This window comes from Mastigoproctus giganteus, chromosome 13 (genome assembly GCF_048544385.1).
Source record: "Mastigoproctus giganteus isolate SK-2022 chromosome 13, ASM4854438v1, whole genome shotgun sequence".
In the NCBI taxonomy this organism is placed as follows: domain Eukaryota; kingdom Metazoa; phylum Arthropoda; class Arachnida; order Uropygi; family Thelyphonidae; genus Mastigoproctus; species Mastigoproctus giganteus.
This window is the reverse complement of record NC_143587.1, coordinates 100,348,571-100,369,374: the sequence shown is the minus strand read 5'-3', so window position 1 is coordinate 100,369,374 and position 20,804 is coordinate 100,348,571. Positions and strand designations below refer to the sequence as shown.

General features: G+C 35.6%; 1 protein-coding gene across 1 annotated transcript in view; it reads left to right on the top strand.

Moving 5' to 3' along the window:
* LOC150076305 (transient receptor potential cation channel subfamily A member 1 homolog) overlaps positions 1 to 20,804 on the top strand; it is a 379,883-nt gene that overhangs the window by 94,464 nt on the left and 264,615 nt on the right. Inside the window, exon 6 of the mRNA XM_090387313.1 lies at positions 2,212 to 2,430. Within this exon, the coding sequence (XP_090243439.1) occupies positions 2,212 to 2,430 (219 nt within the window). The remainder of the gene's footprint in view (positions 1 to 2,211; positions 2,431 to 20,804) is intronic.

Genomic DNA, 20,804 nt, shown 5'->3' with positions numbered 1-20,804 from the left:
ATTGAGGAAAGACAGATGTAGGATAGATGTGCAGAAATTTTCCTTTAGCCAGCGGGTAGTTGGTTGGTTGGAACAGACTTCCATCCTTTGTTGTGGAAGTTGATAGCCTAAATAAATTCAAGTCTCAGCTGGACAGGTATTTCGAACGAATGGAGGGGTGAAGTGAAAGTTTTTTTTTAGCTGATGCTGCATAAGCTTGCTTTCTTGCATCATATGCCTCTACTAATGCTAATATCTAGGAGTAATAATCTCAATACATGGATGTGAGATACATAGGATTGAAAAGCTATGTTCAAGTTTTCAAACATTAGCATAACACAATTAAAAGGCAATCAAGCTGCTTTATTCAAGCCAGAGAGGAACACAAGCAAACTTCATGAGTGAGGATAGCATTCCTAGAATAATCAAGTTACTTAGCTTGTTTAGGACTACTTTCAGCAGAAGTTTATGATTCAGTTTTCATTCACATGTCTTATTTCAAAACTTCTTTTGGTTCTTGACGGATTTGGATATGAGCCAGTAGCACTCACTAGTGATTGCTTTCTATACTTTTCAATTTGCTGGCTCTGAAAAAAAAAAAAAGAAGTGCTCATATGGCTCTTTTCACCCCTTTTAACCTCTTCTTTAAATGGACTTGTCAGAGGCTGCCACTGGATATGCAAGGATTTTAAACATTAACGAGCAGATTGCGTAGCAAATCAAGTCCCATATCATGATTATATTTCTATCATTCAAAAAGACACTAATGAAAGATAGACACATTTCTGGAAATGTCACATAAGTAATAAATTATTGCAAATAAAGCAAGCATCCCAACCTTGGAAATCAAGTTTCCAAAAAGACAGACAAGAAGTTTTTCTTACACACTGCACACATTCATATTTACTTAAAAAGAAGAGCCACCAACATGTTCGTGATGTGAAGTTTGCATCACTGTACACAATCGATTGTTGGACTGACTGTCCACTTTATCAAACTATCTTTTAAAATACTCAGCTTAGCTTATAACAGTCTCTAATGGATATTCTCAAGGATGACACGAGTCCAGATAAAATTCTGTCACCAAATATAATACAAATAAAGTTTAAAAATTTGAACTAATAGTGCAACTATAAGAGTGAAGTATGGCCAAAGAAGCTCTTCTACCAAAAAAACCTAAACAATAACAATTAGCTGAATATTCTTCTATGTGAGGAGGTAAACACACATGTAGTTTATTTTAATTTTTAATATATTTTTTATTTTTTTTTTATATTTGGCTAGTGCACAAAAAGCCTGTGGCTTTCTTGTACTATATGGCTAATACTAAATAAAAATAATCAGTAACTCAACAAATATTGTTTTTGAAAATAATATCATTATATTGATTTCTTCTGTTTTTATTTGACAAGATAAAATAGTAAATAATAAAATAATAATGAAGAAATCAACGTAATGAATAATATAATTATGTTGATTTCTTCAATTTTTATTTGATAAGATAAAATAAATAAATAAAAATTCAGGAGATATCTCTATCAGTTATGTTTATTTAATGTTTTAAATTTAGAATTTAAAAAATTAAAATATTATGAAAAATTAAAAAAAAAAAAAAAAAATTGCCATTGCTGAAGTAATATTTTAGTTTTTAATGCCCATGCCATATGCTTCTAATTTCGGAGGCCTGTTTTGTATAAATGTGACTGCTGACATTATAAAATTTAACGCAATTGCTAAGTTAACGAGTTTCCATGCTTTATCATGCCTCAATGGTCATGTATTTAAATTATTATAATTTTTAAAATTTAAATTTAAAATAATTATTTCAATTATTATGTATTTGTTTTGTTTTATAATTAACTGTTAAGTTAACGAGCTGCCAAGCTCAACCATTGATCCAGTTTTTAAAGATCATGTATTTAAATAAATGTTTGTCACAACTGTTAAGTTAATGAGTTGCCATACTTTATCATGACTCAATGGCCATATATTTAAATGATTATAATTTAGACTAAGGTGCATTTAGGGCTAGAGCCTCAAGCTGCGAACAAATTTGGACTATGTATATATAAAGTGCTTTAGCATCATTATTATGATGCTAAAGCACTTTATATATACATAATACATGATTATAATTTTTAAAATTTAACTTTAAAATAGTTATTTTAATGATTATATATTTGTTTTGTGTTTGAATTAACTTATGATATAACAGGTAACTTTTTTGAACAGGTGTATGATCATCAAGAAATGACTCCTTTTCATTATGCAGCTACCTATGGAAATACAGAAGTTGCAGAATTGTTACTAAATGCTGGTGCAGAAGTACAAGTTTTTGATTATTTACATTCCACCCCTCTGCACATGGCCTGCATGGTTGGAAATTTAAAAATTGTACAAATGATTATTGATGCAATAAAAGAAAAGGAAGTTGAAGAGGGTGTGGAAAAGGTAACCTTGTAGATGTTCTCATTTCTTTTGTGTATTTTATCATATACCAGTGGAAAGTGGTTTTTTATCCTAATAAGTATTTGCTTTAAAAGTTCTGATAAGTTTTTTTTGTTGTTGTTCTTCACAACCTCTATTTACTTATTGCTTGTAATTTTATATTACTTATATAAACTGAGTGATATAATTTCTTGCTAAAGTCAGTCAAAGACCTTAAAAAAATGTAAAACTATTATACATTGTAAAGCTGCTTATTATTTCAATTGTTATATAATTCTATTATTAAAAGAAAATAACTGTGTCCTAAAAGAATGCATCGTTATTGGTTTAGAAGGCAGTGGTAGAATCATAGATGCCAGCTCAAAAGAACAGCTGTACAAATCAATGGGCAATGCTCTTTGTGGACTAAGATTATTAGTGGAGTCCCCAAGAGTTCAGTGCTGAACCCTTTGTTACTGTCAATATTTATTAATGATATTAATGAAGGTATATCAAGCTTAATATCTAAGTTTGCTGATGATGCAAAGTTTTGCAGGGTGGTTAACAACAGTAATCAAGGTCAACTACTGCAACAAAATCTAGAAAAATTAAGCAAATGGGCTGAGAAATAGCAGTTGAAATTTATTATTGACAAATGCAAGGTACTGCATATGGGTAGCAGTAATCCCAGATTAACATACTAACTGTGTGGTACTACACTCAGATAATGGAAAATAAAAAAAAAAAGACATGGGTTAATTGTACAGTCAGATATTGAAGTTCTCTGAGTGGTGCAGACCACTCTGAGTGGCCAGAACAGCTCGTGGAGTTTTGTCAGTGATATACAGGAACTTTACTAGCAGGGATAATGAAGTGATTATCTCTTTGCACATCTAGAATTCTGTATACAGGTTTAGAGGCCTCATTTTAAGAAGGATGTAGAACTGCTGGAATGGGTGCAGACCAAAAAAAAGGGGTGCTCTTACCAAAAACAAGCTTCAGTTCTGCAAATTGCAGCATCTGGTGATTAGACACCTGCAAGGAGATCTTATTGAGGTGTTTAAGGCCGTGACTGGATTGAGTATGCTCAATGTTGATGGCATTCTTCCTCTTGAAGGAGAACAATGAGGGGGCATAAATTCAAATTGAGGGAGGATGATTACAGGATAAATGTGCAGAAGTTTACTTTCAGCCAGCGGATGGTTCCTTGTTGGAACAAATTTCCATCTGTTGTTATGAAAGTGGATAGTTTGAATAAATTCAAGGAAGACCTAGACAATTCTTGGATGGGAATGGATGTATAAGTTGGGTGGTTTTTTTTTTTTGCCAATTCTCTTTAAGTTTACTTCCTCGCATTATTTATCATAATACTAACAGCACCTATGGAAATACATGAATAAAAGGTATGAAACAGAAACTGAACATAACCTGTGGTCTTGGCAATTCTAATGAATTTTTGAAAGAAGGGGATTATGAATTAGGTTAATCAGTAATTATATATATATAGTAGTAATATACAACTGTTAAGAAGCAAAATAAGCAGGTATTGCTCAAAACATCAAAGGCAGATATTGTTGGGATTTCAGAGACGTGGTGTCACACAGATATAAGGAATGCAGAACTGGAATTTGGGGAGTACAATGTCTACAGAAAGGACAGACAGGATAGGAAGGGAGGAGGGGTTATGCTATTAGTTAAAAAACACATAAAATCCAAGGAAGTGAAGCCAGTCGACATTGCTGGACAGTGCAGTGTCGAGTCAGTTTGGTGTGACATAAGCATTGGGAGATCAAAATTGAGAGTAGGAGTGTGCTATAGGCCTAATGACTCTGATGAATATAATAAGAAACTGTACAGAGAAATAGAGTGGGCCAGTAAATCAGAGAGTCTTATAATGGGGGATTTTAATTTCCCAGATATTGACTGGAATTTGGGGGCTGGTCACTCACACACTAGCAAGGCTTTTGTGGATTTATTGGATGATTGTTTTCTACATCAGCATGTTCGGGAGGCAACTAGAGGGAGTAATACTCTAGATTTGATTAGCAGTAGTGATCCTTCACGCATTGAGAATCTGCAGATAAATGAACCACTAAGTGGCAGTGATCACAGTGTTCTGAAGTGGGAGTGACTCAAAGAGGTAACTACCATTAGGGGTAAAGGGAAGAGTTATTGCTTTCGTAAAGGCGACTATGATGGACTGAGACAGTATTTAAATTCTATACAGTGGGATCAACTGATGATGTTACCAACAGCAAATTCAAAATGGGAAGCATTCAAAGAACTTATCTTGGAAGCTACTAGGCTTTACATACCAACTAAGAAATATTGTTCAAGGTTTAGGCCTAAATGGATGTCAGATGAACTAATGAGGCATATGGCAGAGAAGAAAAATGCATAGGATACATACAAATTAACATGTGACACAGAAGCCTATGATAGATACAAGTTGATCTGTAACCAAGTTACAAAGAAGGTTAGGCAGGCGAAGGCAGATTACGAGAGATCCTTGGCAAGGGATGCGAAGAAAAACAGCAAAGAGTTCTTTACTTATGTAAAATCTAGAAGGAAGGGGATGAATCAGATTGGTCCACTTGATATCGATGGGTCAACTGTTGATGACCCTGCTCAGGTAGCTAACAAACTAAATGAATATTTTGCATCGACATTCACACATGAGGAGTTATTCAGCGAGGGGAATGCCAGAGGTGTATTCAACTCTGGCAGTAAGCTAGAGAATCTTGTAATAACTGAGAGTAAAGTGGAGGAGAAATTGTTGAAGATAAACACAAGAAAGGCACCTGAGGTTGATGGGATCTATCCAGTTATATTAAAGGAGGCAGCAAAGGAAGTAAGCAAACCCTTAGCCATAATTATGAGAGCTTCCTTGGACTCAGGGGAGGTACCCATGGACTGGAGATGTGCAAATTTGACCCCAATTCACAAAGGAGGATCAAAGGCTAACACAAGTAATTATAGACCTGTGAGTTTAACTTCTGTTCCCGGAAAATTAATGGAGGCACTGGTTAAAGAAGCACTGCAGGATCATCTAGACAAGACTTCAGTTATAGCTCGGACACAGCATGGTTTTGTTAAGGGGAAGTCTTGCCTGACCAATTTGATTGGATACTATGATGCAGTCTCAAAAGAACTGAATGCAGGGAATAACTTTGATATTATATACTTGGATCTTAGAAAGGCTTTTGATACTGTTGCACATGGAAGACTGCTGCACAAATTGGAGCAGTGTGGCATTGGAGGCAAATTGCTGCTATGGATAAAGGGGTGGTTGAGGGGGAGAAGACAGAGCGGTAATCAACAGACACTGCTCATCGTGGACTAATGTTATTAGTGGAGTCCCTCAGGGTTCAGTATTGGGTCCTTTATTGTTTTCCGTATTTATAAATGATATTGATGATGGTATATCAAGCTCAATGTCCAAGTTTGCAGATGATACGAAGGTTGGCAGGGTTGTCAAGGACACTACTGACACTATGCTGCTGAGGTGGCAAATGAAGTTTAACATTGACAAATGTAAAGTACTACACATGGGAAACAGCAACCCCAGAGCAACGTATCAACTCTGTGGTACTACACTGACAGTGGTAGAGAATGAAAGGGACCTGGGGGTGGTTGTGCAGGCAGATATGAAGTTCTCTGAGCAGTGCAGATGGGTTGCAAAAGTAGCTCATGGTGTATTGTCAATGATATATAGGAATTTTTCTAGCAGGGATAAGGAGGTGATTATTCCCTTGTATAAGGCAATGGTCAGGCCACACCTAGAGTACTGTATACAGGCCTGGAGGCCTCATTTCAAGAAGGATGTAGAGCTGCTGTAACGAGTACAGAGAAGGGCAACAAGATTAGTGAATGGAACAAAGGGGTGCTCTTACGAAGAAAGGCTTAAATTTTGCAAATTACAGTGTCTGGAGACTAGGCACCAGCGAGGTGATCTGATAGAGGTGTACAAAGCCTTGAATGGTTTGAGCATGCTCATTGCTGATGGGATTCTTCCTCTTGCTCAGAATAATCACCTGAGAGGGCATAAATTCAAATTGAGGAAAGATAGATGTGCGGAAATTTGCCTTTAGCCAGCGGGTGGTTGGTAGGTGGAACAGACTTCCATCCCTTGTCGTGGAAGTTGATAGCCTAAATAAGTTTAAGGCTCAGCTGGACAGGTATTTCGAACGAACAGAGGGGTGAAGTGGAAGTGGTTATTTTTTATTTATTTATTTTACTTTATTTTTTTTTATTTTTTTTTTTTGGCTGATGCTACATAAGCTTGCTTTCTTGCATCAAATGCCTCTACTAATGCTAATGCTAAGCAGAAAGAGGAAAATAGCAAAAATTATCATGTCTAATGCTCCAAAATGCACAGAGCAGCAAAGGAAGCAAAAAGATATAAATAATGTGCGGTTTGTAAAATAAATAAAGTGTCTGTGGAAATGGAAAGTACACACGGTGCCGGAACTAAGAGAAGTTTAAGAGATAGTCGAAAGTGGAAGTGAACTAGTGGTTAAACAGGTGAAAGAATTTGAAAAACCTAGTACAAAAATGAACTTGGACTGAGAAAGCAAACAAAATAAAAAATTAAAAAAATGTACAAAAATAAAAATGAAAAATAATCAATAACAAAGAAACAAATAAGTAAATAACATTGTATTCAGATATGGGAGGGCAATTTTAGCAAGGGGTCGAATCAGGGGATGGCAAATATGCAAAATCTGAATATAGTAAATGAAGATATGGTACATAGCCAGAAAATTCATCAGGGGACTACTTCTGACCATGTATCAGGCACTGTGTTTCCAAACTTGTCTGTAGTATTAGAAAAGGGGGAAAGCAAATATGCGGCCTTTATCATAATACTAGTAGACAAGGTAGTTCCTACGCATCGTAAAAATAAAGTTAATAATAATGTAAATTAAAATAAATACAAATTTACAAAAGTGTAACGTGAAATACAATGCAAATGTATGTGAAGTGTGGAAGGGATGAAGGGTAATTAAGTTAACGTGGTTGAAAATTAAAATTCAAATAAAGCAGAGCAATTTTATTGAAAGTGTGGACAAGCAAATGGTATGGGCAATGGTAAAAGTCTTGGGGAGGGGAAGGGGAGAAAAAGATCGTCAAAAGAAGGCAAAAATAGCAATAGGATTGAAGATAGACAGAGCATTCGTATCACCCTTGTATTACAAATTATTGTAATACGAGGGTGATACAAACACTCCATCTATTTGAAAAACCTGGTACAAAATTTAACTGGGACTGAGGAAGCAAACAAAAAAAAAAAAAAATTGTACAAAAATAAAAATGAAAAATAATAAATAACAAAGAAATAAATAAGTACACTTTTTTCGATCAAATTGCTCTGCTTTATATTTGAATTTTAATTTTCAACCACGTTAATTACCTTTCACCCCTTCCGCACTTCACATACGTTTATATTATATTTCACATTACACTTTTGTAAATTTGTATTTATTTTAATTTACATTTTATTAACTTTATTTTTACACTGTCTAGGAACTACCTTGTCTACTAGTATTACAATAAAGGCTGCTTATTTGCCTCCCCCCACTTTTTCTAATACTACAGACAAGTTTGGAAACACATGGTCAGGAGTAGTCCCCTGATGAATTTCCTGGCTATGTATCATATTTTTATCTACTATATTCAGATTTTGCATATTTGCCATCTACTGATTTGACCCCTTGCTAAAATTGCCTTCCCATATCTGAATACAGTGCTATTTCTACAGGGATGGGATACAATTCCTTACACCTGCTTCTACAGGGATGGGACACACTTAAATCGAAAGGGTACAAGAGTATTTGCTGATGCTATCGAGGCAGTGTTAGGTGGGTCGGAAAACTGCTAGCTTGGGGGGAAGACAAAGACTAATAGATTAACAGTAGCCACTGGCAGAGGTGAAAGAGATTCTTGCACTGCTTCTATTGGAATGAGCAGAAGCCTGAAAAACAAGATGCAGGATATTTCAGAGACTGCTGGGAGTAATTGCGGTACAAGAAAACACATGGGTTGTGTTAGGGTAACTAAGAATAGAAACAGGTGCAGGTATACTTGCGTGTACACCAATGCTAGGAGTTTAGTAAATAAATTTGATGAATTTGAGGAATTGCTCAAAACATCAAAGGCAGATATTGTTGGGATATCAGAGACGAGGTATCACACAGATATAAGGAATGCAGAACTGGAATTTGGGGAGTACAACATCTACACAAAGGATAGACAGGATAGGAAGGGAGGAGGGGTTATGCTATTAGTTAAGAAACACATAAAATCCAAGGAAGTGAAGCCAGTCGACATCGCTGGACAGTGCAGTGTCGAGTCAGTTTGGTGTGACATAAGCATTGGGAGATCAAAATTGAGAGTAGGAGTGTGCTATAGGCCTAATGACTCTGATGAGTATAATAAGAAACTGTACAGGGAAATAGTGGGCCAGTAAATCAGAGAGTCTTATAATGGGAGATTTTAATTTCCCAGATATTCACTGGAATTTGGGGGCTGGTCACTCACACACTAACAAGGCTTTTGTGGATTTATGGGATGATTGTTTTCTACATCAGCATGTTCGGGAGGCAACTAGAGGGAGTAATACTCTTGATTTGATTATCAGCAGTGATTCTTCATGCATTAAGAATCTGCAGATAAATGAACCACTAGGTGGCAGTGACCACAGTGTGCTGAAGTGGGATTTACTCAAAGAGGTAACTACCATTAAGGGTAAAGGGAAGGGTTATTGCTTTCGTAAAGACGACTACGATAGACTGAGACAGTATTTAAATTCTATACAGTGGGACCAACTGATGATGTTACCAACGGCAAATTCAAAATGGGAAGCATTCAAAGAACTTACCTTGGAAGCTACTAGGCTTTACATACCAACTAAGAAATATTGTTCAAGGTTTAGGCCTAAATGGATGTCAGATGAACTAATGCGGCATATGACAGAGAAGAAAAATGCATAGGATACATACAAATTAACACACGACACAGAAGCCTATGATAGATACAAGTTGATCTGTAACCAAGTTACAAAGGAGGTTAGGCAGGCGAAGGCAGATTACGAGAAATCCTTGGCAAGGGATGCAAAGAAAAACAGCAAAGAGTTCTTTACTTATGTAAACTCTAGAAGGAAGGGGATGAATCAGATTGGTCCACTTGATATCGATGGGTCAACTGTTGATGATCCTGCTCAGGTAGCTAACAAACTAAATGAATATTTTGCATTGACATTCACACATGAGGAGTTATTCAGCAAGGGGAATGCCAGAGGTGTATTCAACTCTAGCAGTAAACTAGAGAATCTTGAAATAACTGAGAGTAAAGTGGAGGAGAAATTGTTGAAGATAAACACAAGAAAGGCCCCTGGGGTGGATGGGACCTATCCAGTTATATTAAAGGAGGCAGCAAAAGAAGTAAGCAAACCCTTAGCCATAATTATGAGAGCTTCCTTGGACTCAGGGGAGGTACCCACAGACTGAAGATGTGCAAATGTGACCCCAATTCACAAAGGAGGCCAAAGGCTGACACAAGTAATTACAGACCTGTGAGTTTAACTTCTGTTCCAGGAAAATTAATGGAGGCACTGGTTAAAGAAGCACTGCAGGATCATTTAGACAAGACTTCAGTTATAGCTCGGACACAACATGATTTTGTTAAGGGGAAGCCTTGCCTGACCAATTTGATTGGATACTATGATGCAGTCACAAAAGAACTGGTTGCAGGGAATAACTTTGATATTATATACTTGGATCTTAGAAAGGCTTTTGATACTGTTGCACATGAAGACTGCTGCACAAATTGGAGCAGTGTGACATTGGAGGCAAATTGCTGCTATGGATAAAGGGGTGATTGAGGGGGAGAAGACAGAGAGTGGTAATCAATGAACACTGCTCATCGTGGACTAATGTTATTAGTAGAGTCCCTCAAGGCTCAGTGTTGGGTCCATTATTGTTTTCTGTATTTATAAATGATATTGATGATGGTATATCAAGCTTAATGTCCAAGTTTGCAGACGATACAAAGGTTGGCAGGGTTGTCAAGGACACTACTGACACTATGCTGCTGCAACAGGATCTGGAAAGGTTGAGCAGATGGGCTGAGAGTTGGCAAATGAAGTTTAACATCGACAAATGTAAAGTACTACACATGGGAAACGGCAACCCCAGAGCAACGTATCAACTCTGTGGTACTACACTGACAGTGGTAGAGAATGAAAAGGACCTGGGAGTAATTGTGCGGGCAGATATGAAGTTCTCTGAGCAGTGCAGACGGGTTGCAAGAATAGCTCATGGTGTATTGTCAATGATATGTAGGAATTTTTCTAGCACGGATAAGGAGGTGATTATTCCCTTGTATAAGGCAATGGTCAGGCCACACCTAGAGTACTGTATACAGGTATGGAGGCCTCATTTCAAGAAGGATGTAGAGCTGATGGAATGAGTACAGAGAAGGGCAACAAGATTAGTGAATGGAACAAATGGGTGTTCTTACGAAGAAAGGCTTAAGTTTTGCAAATTACAGTGTCTGGAAACTAGGCACCAGCGAGGAGATCTGATAGAGGTGTATAAAGCCTTGAATGGTTTGAGCATGCTCAATGCTGATGGGATTCTTCCTCTCGCTCAGAATAATCACCTGAGAGGGCATAAATTCAAATTGAGGAAAGACAGATGCAGGATAGACGTGCGGAAATTTGCCTTTAGCCAGCGGGTGGTTGGTAGGTGGAACAGACTTCCATCCCTTGTCGTGGAAGTTGATAGCCTAAATAAGTTTAAGGCTCAGCTGGACAGGTATTTCAAATGAACAGAGGGGTGAAGTGGAAGTGGTTTTTTTTTGGCTGATGCTGCATAAGCTTGCTTTCTTGCATCAAATGCTAATGCTAATTTACTTATTTTTCATTTTTATTTTTGTATATATATATTTTTTTTTGTTTGCTTCCCAAGTCCCAGTTCATGTTTGTACTAGGTTTTTCAAATTCTTTCAGCTGTTTAACTACTACTTCACTCCCACTTTCAACTATCCCTTAAACTTCTCTTAGTTCAGGCACCATGTGTACTTTTTCATTTCCATTTCCACAGACACTTTTTTATTTTACAAACCACACATTATATATATATACACACACACCCTTTACAGATATATATCATACCATACTAATGCTAACAGCACCTATGGAAGTACGTGAATAAAAGGTATGAAACAGAAACTGAACATAACCTGTGGTCTTGGCAATTCTAATGAATTTTTGAAAGAAGGGAATTACGAATTAGGTTAATCAGTAATTATATATATATGCACACCTTTTACAGTTATACATCTGTAAAAATATCCTTCTTGTACTATAGAATATCATTCTCACCTTAGATCCAAGAATATTCTATAGTAAAGCAGATATAGAATTTGTACAAGATTGCCAGGTCCAAATAATTCTATCAAGTGACTTATCCTGCAAATTTATGCGCTTTTTTTTTTTTATATGAAAATTCACTTCATTGTTTAAAGTTATATTAATACATCCAGCTATCTAATCTTTAGTTAAGAAATCGTCTTACTAGATTGTAGATCAGAAAGGAAAGTTACTTTTTGTTTTCTTTCTTTGGATATTCTATTACTTATCCTCTCTATGGCTTGGTCACATCACAAAGTGGCAGAACTGCTAACCTGGTTGGGGAATTTCTCCTGTCGAGGGCGAAATGATGTGTGCTGACTCTAAACTGAAGAAAGCCAAGGTCACAAATCCAAACAGGATATATGAGGGGGTATCAAAAGGTTCATACCCTTAACTAGAAATAATAGCCCAAGAAAAGTGAAACTTCACAGGAACTTTAATCCTTTTCTATGTACTCTCCATGTATAGTAACACATTTCTCCCATCTATGTTTAATCAGTTGTTTGATCAGTTGCTTAATGTCTTGATAATACAAGTCCACACTTTTTTCCTGAAACCACCATTGCACTTCGTTGATGACAAACCAAAGTGGCGTCCATGCAATGGTTTCTTCATTTCTCGAAACAAGAAGTCTGACGGTACTAGATCAGGGGAATAGGGTGGGTGCTGCAGTAGTTCAAAGCCACACTGGGCAACAAAGTTGGTGGTAGCAATGGTCGCTTGAGCGTGGATTGTCTGGCAGAAGATGGACACCTTTGGTTAACATTCCATGCCTTTTCACCTTCAACACATCACAACTTTTTCAAAAGATTTCTGTAGTATTCTCCAGTAAGTGTGTAACCACGAGGTAGGTAATCTGTCAGGCTAACCCCTTTTCTGTCCCAAAACATGGACGACATCACCTTCTTTGCAGATGGAGTGGTCTTTGCCTTTTTGGGAGGTGGGGAGGAGATGTGCTTCTACTGCTTTGATATTTCTTTAGTCTCTGGATCACACTGGTACATCCAGTATTCGTCATTTTTCACCAACTGATCAAAAAAGTTCTCAACATTCGCATTACACAAATCCAACAGTTGGTGAGAACATTGCATCTGAAAAGGCATCAGCAATGTTGGACCCCGTCGTGTGGAGACCTTAGACATGTGCAGATGGTCAGTCATGTAACATGCTGTGGGCAGACCCATAACTAATTCTTACTACATTTGCAATGAAATGAATTGTCAAACATCTGTCACTCAGCACCAGCTGCTTAACCTTTGCAAACTAGGACTTCTGTCTGTGGATGTTGGCTTTCCTTCTCTTGGCTAGTCAAAGACACTTGTATGACCGCACTGAAACTCCCGTTTTCACTGTTTTACAGTGTCACAGGATGGACAGTTCTACCCACATACAGCTTTCATTTCTTCGTCAGTTACCTGAGCTTTATTGCCCTGCAAATGCAGGAACTTGATCACTGCTCAATACTCCACTTTGTCAACCATAGCATCTTTCTTCAGATTCTGGGCTCCACCTCTGGTGTACAATCACCTATGGGAACGAAAGTTCACACATTAGTTATTGGATATGTAGATATGTAGACAACTCATATTAAAAATGGCATCTTCCTACTGATGTTTTATCTAGGTCAGGGTACAAACTTTTGTACCCTGACCTAGATAAGAGATATCTAGTTCCCTCACTCACAACCAAATGTCAAAAAATTGACAAAACTACATACCCAGCTCCAAAACTTTAAATAATTAATTCCAACAGTAACCTAAGAGTAAGCAAACTATGATCTTTCGGAAACTAGAAAAAACTTGAGCACTGCTAGATTGTCCAAGATAGTTAAGCAACTCAAACCAGGTGATATGCTTATTGAAATTGCTAACCCAAGATACTCCAAGTACTTACAAAAGTCATCTGTCACCCTTCCACTGGTTGTAATCCCCTTCCCCATAAATCCTTCAATATCTCTAAAGGAGTAATCTCAAACTAGGACTTCTGTAATGCTTCTGAAGATGATATAGGAAATGAACTCTAAGAAAAAGGAGCATTTTTACTCAGTGATATGGTAATCTGATCTCTACTTGCAACCTAAGTGTGGAATAAAGGATTCCATCCCCACAAGAATAATTTCGCTGACACGATCTGAGCAAATGCTGACATCAGAAGATTTGAAATAGTAATCTGACCAAGGTAAAGAAGAAAAGAAGGTTTGCAGATCATCCCATTTTGAATTCTTGTAATGCCAAGAGAGAGAAAGACTCCATTAGAGAAGAGACTATCACCAAGTCATGATCTGAGATGCCTAGAGCACCACTCACTTCAGCTATATACTAAGAAGGGCTGTTTGTAAAAAAAAAAGATGAAGCATGTTGCTGTGGAAAATTTCAGGATTGTCTGGTAGGTAAGTGAACAATCTGTGCAAGGTCATAAGTAATTGCAAAAACCTCAGTTTCTCAACCAGCTGTGTCGTTGTGACTGGAAAATGGAAGACAGCTGGAGTTGCAAACATTAAAATCATCAAGGAATTCTTACCCTTTCTCAGACATCACATGCAAGGGGACATAAACTTAAATTGAAAAAAAGAATTGTTGTGTGACAATTTTCATTCAGCTAAAGAGGGATTGTTGGAATAAACTACCATTGGGTGTGTTTTGGAAGTGGGTAATTTGAATAAGTTTAAGGAAGAATTAGACATTATTGAAGGGAATGGTGAGATGCGATGAGGTGAGGTGTGTGTTTTTCTGGCTGATGCTGTATAAGCTTGCTTCCTTTCATCATTTGCTGCTACTACTAATAATAAACTAAAATTGAACTACAACTATAAATATCCCAATTTTTATTTCTGCCGTTATTAACCTAGCAGTACAAATGCCAGAAGAAGCAACCCATATTGAACAATTGAGAAAGAAAGGCAACCTGGTTATTGACAAACAAACACAGGCAGATGTGATCCTTAAAATACAGTGGACGCTGCTTATTGTGACTACTTCGAAACCCAGCTTAATTGATAACAGTAACTGTTATCAAGAATGCAACTGTTCAGCATTGTTTATTGATGTAGAGTAGAAATGTGTACATAAAAAGGCAGAAGTAAACAGAAAAAAAAAGCAAAAAAATAAAAATAAATATATATATATTTATATATATATATATATTTTTTTTTCTTCATATGGATCTACCATACCTAATTTATTCATCTTGCTTTCACTGAAACCATTTCATCTATTGTTTACCTCTTTTCTATGTGACTCTAAACTTTTCTTTTAAAACGTTACATTTAAAAACCCATTATATATATATATATATATATATATATATATATATATATATATATACACAGTGGTGGGATTCAAATAATTTAACAGCTGGTTTGCTGCCCTAATGACAGTTCTAAGTATAAAAAAAACTATATACTGAAAGGTAGTTTATTATTTCATGCAGTTAATACTTAAATAAGAACAATAAAAGAGGTCCACAAAACTACATTATGTTATAAGAAAGAGTTTTAAAATATTAATGAAAAAATATTAAATAATACCTGACAAAAAACAATGAAACTGTTATTTAAGATATTTCCATATTGTTTCTTGATTGGCATCCTGACTTTCAGTTTTCTTCGCTTTTATCCGAGCATCATTGGCTGAGTGATTTATCCTTAACCATCTTTTCACTGTAGGAGTAGGATCCCAATCCTTTAAAGGTAGGCCGATTAGACTAATAGTCATTGTGTTTGATATATTAGAAACAGTTAGGTGACTTCTCTTCTCTGAACATATTATGTTCATCTTTGAAAAACCCCTTTCCACTTCTGCTGAACTTACAGAAATTATTCTGACAATATTTTTAGCTCTTTGAACTTCAGGAATTGCATAATTCTGTGAATTTTTTAAAATGTTTTCCACGAAATCTTGATAATCATTAATATCAATTTGGTAATTAAAAATGTCATTAAATATGAGCAATTGTTCTTCAGCTGCTTTCCATGGAACTAGTACTTCTTCAATATTCCAGTAATTTGGCTCCAAAAAATTGAGAAATTGTAATTTATTCCTATCTTGAAATTGGCTACAACTTTCTTTTAAATGTTCACAATCCATTAGTCTTTTTTTTTTTCAAATTCATTACGATGTTATCTAAAAGTCTTTCCCAAGGAACCCCGACAAATCGATGATTTTCTACAAATTTTATATTTTTGAAGGTTTCTGAAATAATTAATTCATCAACTTTTTTTTTTTTTGCATGGACCCTTTTCCTTTCCAAGCATTTGAAATGTTTTAATAGATCTTATCACGAGTTTTTCAGCCTTTATTATGTCTATATTTCTTGCCTGCAGTGCATTTGAAAGAAGAGAAATTTCGTTTAAAATATCAATCATTAATGCCAAATCAGTTATAAAATATATTTTTTCAAGATGGGCAGCCATACCTAAGTACTTTTTATTTGAATAAAAATAATGATGTAGAGCTGGATAAGCACACCACACAACTTTAAGGGTTGACCTTAAACTACAGGCAGCCCATCTTGGTCCCAAAACTCTATCAATCTTGGAACTGAATTATAATTTCAATTCCAAGTTGTTCAGATATTTTGGAAAGTTCAATTTGGTTCTTATTGGATTGATGAAAAATAGTATATATCTTATCAATAAATATTTTAAAATGATTTACTTGCTTTATTTCCTTTATCAAATCATCAAAAACAAGATGGAGGCGATGATTTAAACAGTGTCATATTATTATGTTTGGAAACTCTTTTGCAATCCTAGTGCTCACTCCAGATTTTCTCCCAAGCATAACACTGGCACCATTGGAGCAAAATCCTATTAAATTTATTTCTAGGTAGTTCTTAGTAAGCCCAACATTATTTAAACTTTCCATAACTGAAGAACATATTGTCTCTGCATCTTGTTTTTCCAATTCAACTAGTTCAACAAAAATTGGTGATGTAACTGAATCCTGAACTTTTAAAAAAAGTATAATAACTGGTTTGCAGGATATCATTGAAGCTTCATCAATAATCAAACATATTTTCAGATTATTTTCAATAATTTTATTAAATATTTCTTTTTTAATTTCCTTTGCAATGAAATCAACTACTTTCACAGCAGTTTTATGAGAATGTAATCCTATTCCCATATCTAATCCATTTTTAATTTGCACTTCTATCTCATCTTCTATGTCTGAAAAGGGTTTACATCTTTTTGCCAGGCTGTAAACTGTATTAAATACTCTACAAGTAGCACTTAAATATTTTTCATTCATTGTATCTATTACTTTTGTAATTGAAACCTGCTCACCTTGTTTTAAGTTCTCTTTACAAATGTTTTGAGCTTTTGATGAAAAATGTTCTTTCATTTTTTTCCTTAGAGAAGCTTGTTGTACCTCTTTATTTTTCCCTGATGCCTCAATCTGAAAACATTTCCATTCTTTTGACACATGAACACTTTTCTCTTTTATAAAGTCATATTTTGCACAATACTCGCAACCTAACTTTTTGTTAAAAATTACCAGTCCATCATATTTTTATTTAAAATTGTTATATTGTTGCACTGTCCAGCATTCAGGAAGATTATTTTCAATTTTGGAGTTGTTATCGTTTTTTATTTCAATAATTGACGTGCTGCTTTCTTCAAGTTTGAGTGGTTGTGGTTGTGACTGTTTTGTACTATCCAAGGCCAATTCTGATTTTGGTTTCTTATTGAAAAAATCTGTCAAACTCTGTTGACTTTTCATCCTTTTAAGGGCTACTACAAAAAAATTTTAAAAATGTTTTATTTTAATATATTATAGAGCAGGAACAGATATGTGCCTATATGTTTGAATATTTTTACTGGTTCTGTCCATGTGTGGTCATATCATAAACTTTTAAAAACAAAGCACTGTGCTTATACCATTGATAAACATCAGTCAGAACATACATTTTCTTCATTTTATCGATACTAAACAAAAATTTCTTGCTGAATTAATAAATGGCATAGGTTATGCAGATTAAATATGATAGAATAATGTGTACGACAAACCTGTTTGTCACGGGAAAGTTGTGATAAAAACGTCTTAATTACCACGTGCACACTGGCATAAGGATTCCAACATGGAAGAACATTCTTCCACGGCTTCTGAAATGGGCGATAAGATAACCCTTGAAATCTATATTTCTGTTGGTTCATTGTATCCTAGCTTCCTATTGTTTTTATTGATCAGGGAACACCAACGCACTCATAATATCTCGTGTGAATTTAGGGCGTAACACAAAGCTGAAACAAATGACAGTGTGTCACCCCCCTGGTTGTTTGTCACGTTTTCTCTTTACGTTATATGTTTGTTTACTTAAGTAACAAATGCGAGGGAATAAAAATGTAGTATTTCATCAAAGGTATAATGAGTTTTATGAAATGAATAAATAAATAGTACAAGCATAGTTCCGTCTAATTTTTTTCACCTATGGACGGAATGAACATTACTACAGGCACTTGGAATACGCTGTTGTGTAGATGAACATTAAAAAAGAGTAAGGAATGTAAATTTGTGATTTCCACATTGGGTGGCTGCCCAGGCACCCACTAGAGAGAGAGCACCTGATCACAAGTGCCATTTTAACAACCAGTTTGCCGAACTCAACAAAAAATTAAGTATCAGTTCTTCCAAACCAGTGCAAACTGGCTTTCTTGAATCCTTTGAAGAAATAGAGGACAGTCAAATTAAAGTGTTAAATATATATATATATATATATATATATATATATATTTAACACTTTAATTTGACTGTCCTCTATTTCTTCAAGAAAGGCATCAATAAAAATGTTCCTGGAAATCCCACAAACCATTTAAAACAAATAAATAAAATATTAAAATCAAGAATTATAAAGGGTTAATGCTCTACTTTAAAACAAATGGCAGATTAGTAGGAATACAGATATAATATTTTCTTTCATGGAGTAATGACACTGACAACCATATGAACTGTATGCAGCAGTAATTGAACATGCAATGTGTCACATTTCAAGAACAATTCAGGATATTAGTAATCACTTCCACTGCACATTACATAAACCATGACATGGCAGAAAAGCAATAACATAAACCAGAGCACTTACTGTAAATGTCATTTTTTTCTGTGTATTCATATATGTCTGCTCAAGACATCACAAAAGCGATAACATTATCCAAGGTTGCAATAAGCTGCTTGCAGTGTATATGCTGAAGATGATGCAGATCTCATTTGGGCCTAAGTAAAAATTGACAGGCAAAAATCAACTTCTTGGAAACAAGATGAAAATTCTATGAAACAAAATTAATGAACACAGTAATCCAGTGGGACTGTTAATGGGTTATGTACCGATATGTGATATGAGAGATCTTCTTGTACAGATTTCCCTAAGCAGTGTTTGCTGCTTAGGGAAAAACTCCTCCACAAAGTGAAACAGGAATGATATGGAGCTTTCATAATGCTGATTGGATTTATCAGAAACTGGGTATATTTGATGAGAAAACTATACAATCCCTCATGGTAGATTTGGCAGTAGCCTATATATCCCATAATAGATAATAGAAGCAGGTAAATCTACAAATCCAAAATTGACCACAAAACAAACTTCACAAATATCAAAGATCTGTTGGAATAAAGACTGTAATGATGCGAAAAAAGAATGTCTGGAATTCATTTCATGAAGATCTCACCACTGCCAGTTTAATGCAATATAAGAGTACATTCCATACATAGCCAGAGGAGTAAAAAAAAATTATAGATTTGATTTGCCTGAACCATCAATAAAAGTACAGATATTAAAACAGTCTGGAAAAAAATCAGTGGTAGACCTATATAACTCCAATCCTACACTGGAATGGAAAATATAGCAGTGTCACAGAAATTGCAAATACCCTACGTAAAACTTTTGACACTATCAGCAACATCATGAACTACTTTTCCAAAAGCATAAAATGCAAATAGAAAAATATAAACTAAACTGTACTATTGGGAACGTTTTCTCTATAGAACTGTACATTTACTATGGTGTGCTATTCTTTGATTACATAATCCAATCAAATTATACCAGGTCATTTTTAGTAGCCACTAAAAATGATTAAACATCTAAGTGATGATTCTCTTATGATTATACAACAGGATGTACATAGAAGGATCTTATCCTAGTATGTGATGACTCTCCAGTACTCTTGCATTTCCAACACCTGGGAAAGATCATACCAATCCAGCAAATTATCAACCAATTTCTCTCATTGCACAATGAGGGACAAAACTCTGGAAAGAATGACAAAATAATTTTGATATCATATACTTGGATTTCTGGAAAGCTTTTTATACTGTTGCACTGGAAGACTACTGTACAAATTGGAGCAGTATGGCATTAAGGGCAAGTTGCTACAATGGATAAAAGGATGGTTGAGTGGTAGAAGACAGAGAGTGGTAATCAATGAACACTTCCCTTTGTGGGCTAATGTTATTAGTGGAGTCCCTGGATTTGGTGTTGGGCCTGTGCCCATTGTTGTTTTCTATATTTATCAATGATACTGATGAAGGTATATCAGGCTTAATGTCCAAGTTTGGAGATGATACAAAGGTTGATGGTGTGGATAATGGCAGTAATGACAATATGCTATTACAACAGGATCTAGAAAATTTAAGCAGATGGGCTGAGAAGTGGCAACTGAAGTTTAACATTGACAAATGCAAAATACTGCATATGGGTAGCACTAACCCCAGAGCAACTTACCAATTGTGTGGTACTACACTCGGGTAGTGTAAAATGAAAAAGACCTGGGAGTAATTGTGCAGTCAGATATGAAGTTCTCTGAGCAGTACAGACAGGCTGCCTGGACAGTTCATGGGATTTTGTCAATGATATACAGGAATTTTTCTAGAAGGGATAAGGAGGTGACTATCCCATTGCATTGTGTAAAGTGTTTTCGTGTCAGACGGCACCAGGCATTTCCCCCCCATCTCTGCATAGTATACATTGTCATGTGAAACAGAACAGAGAT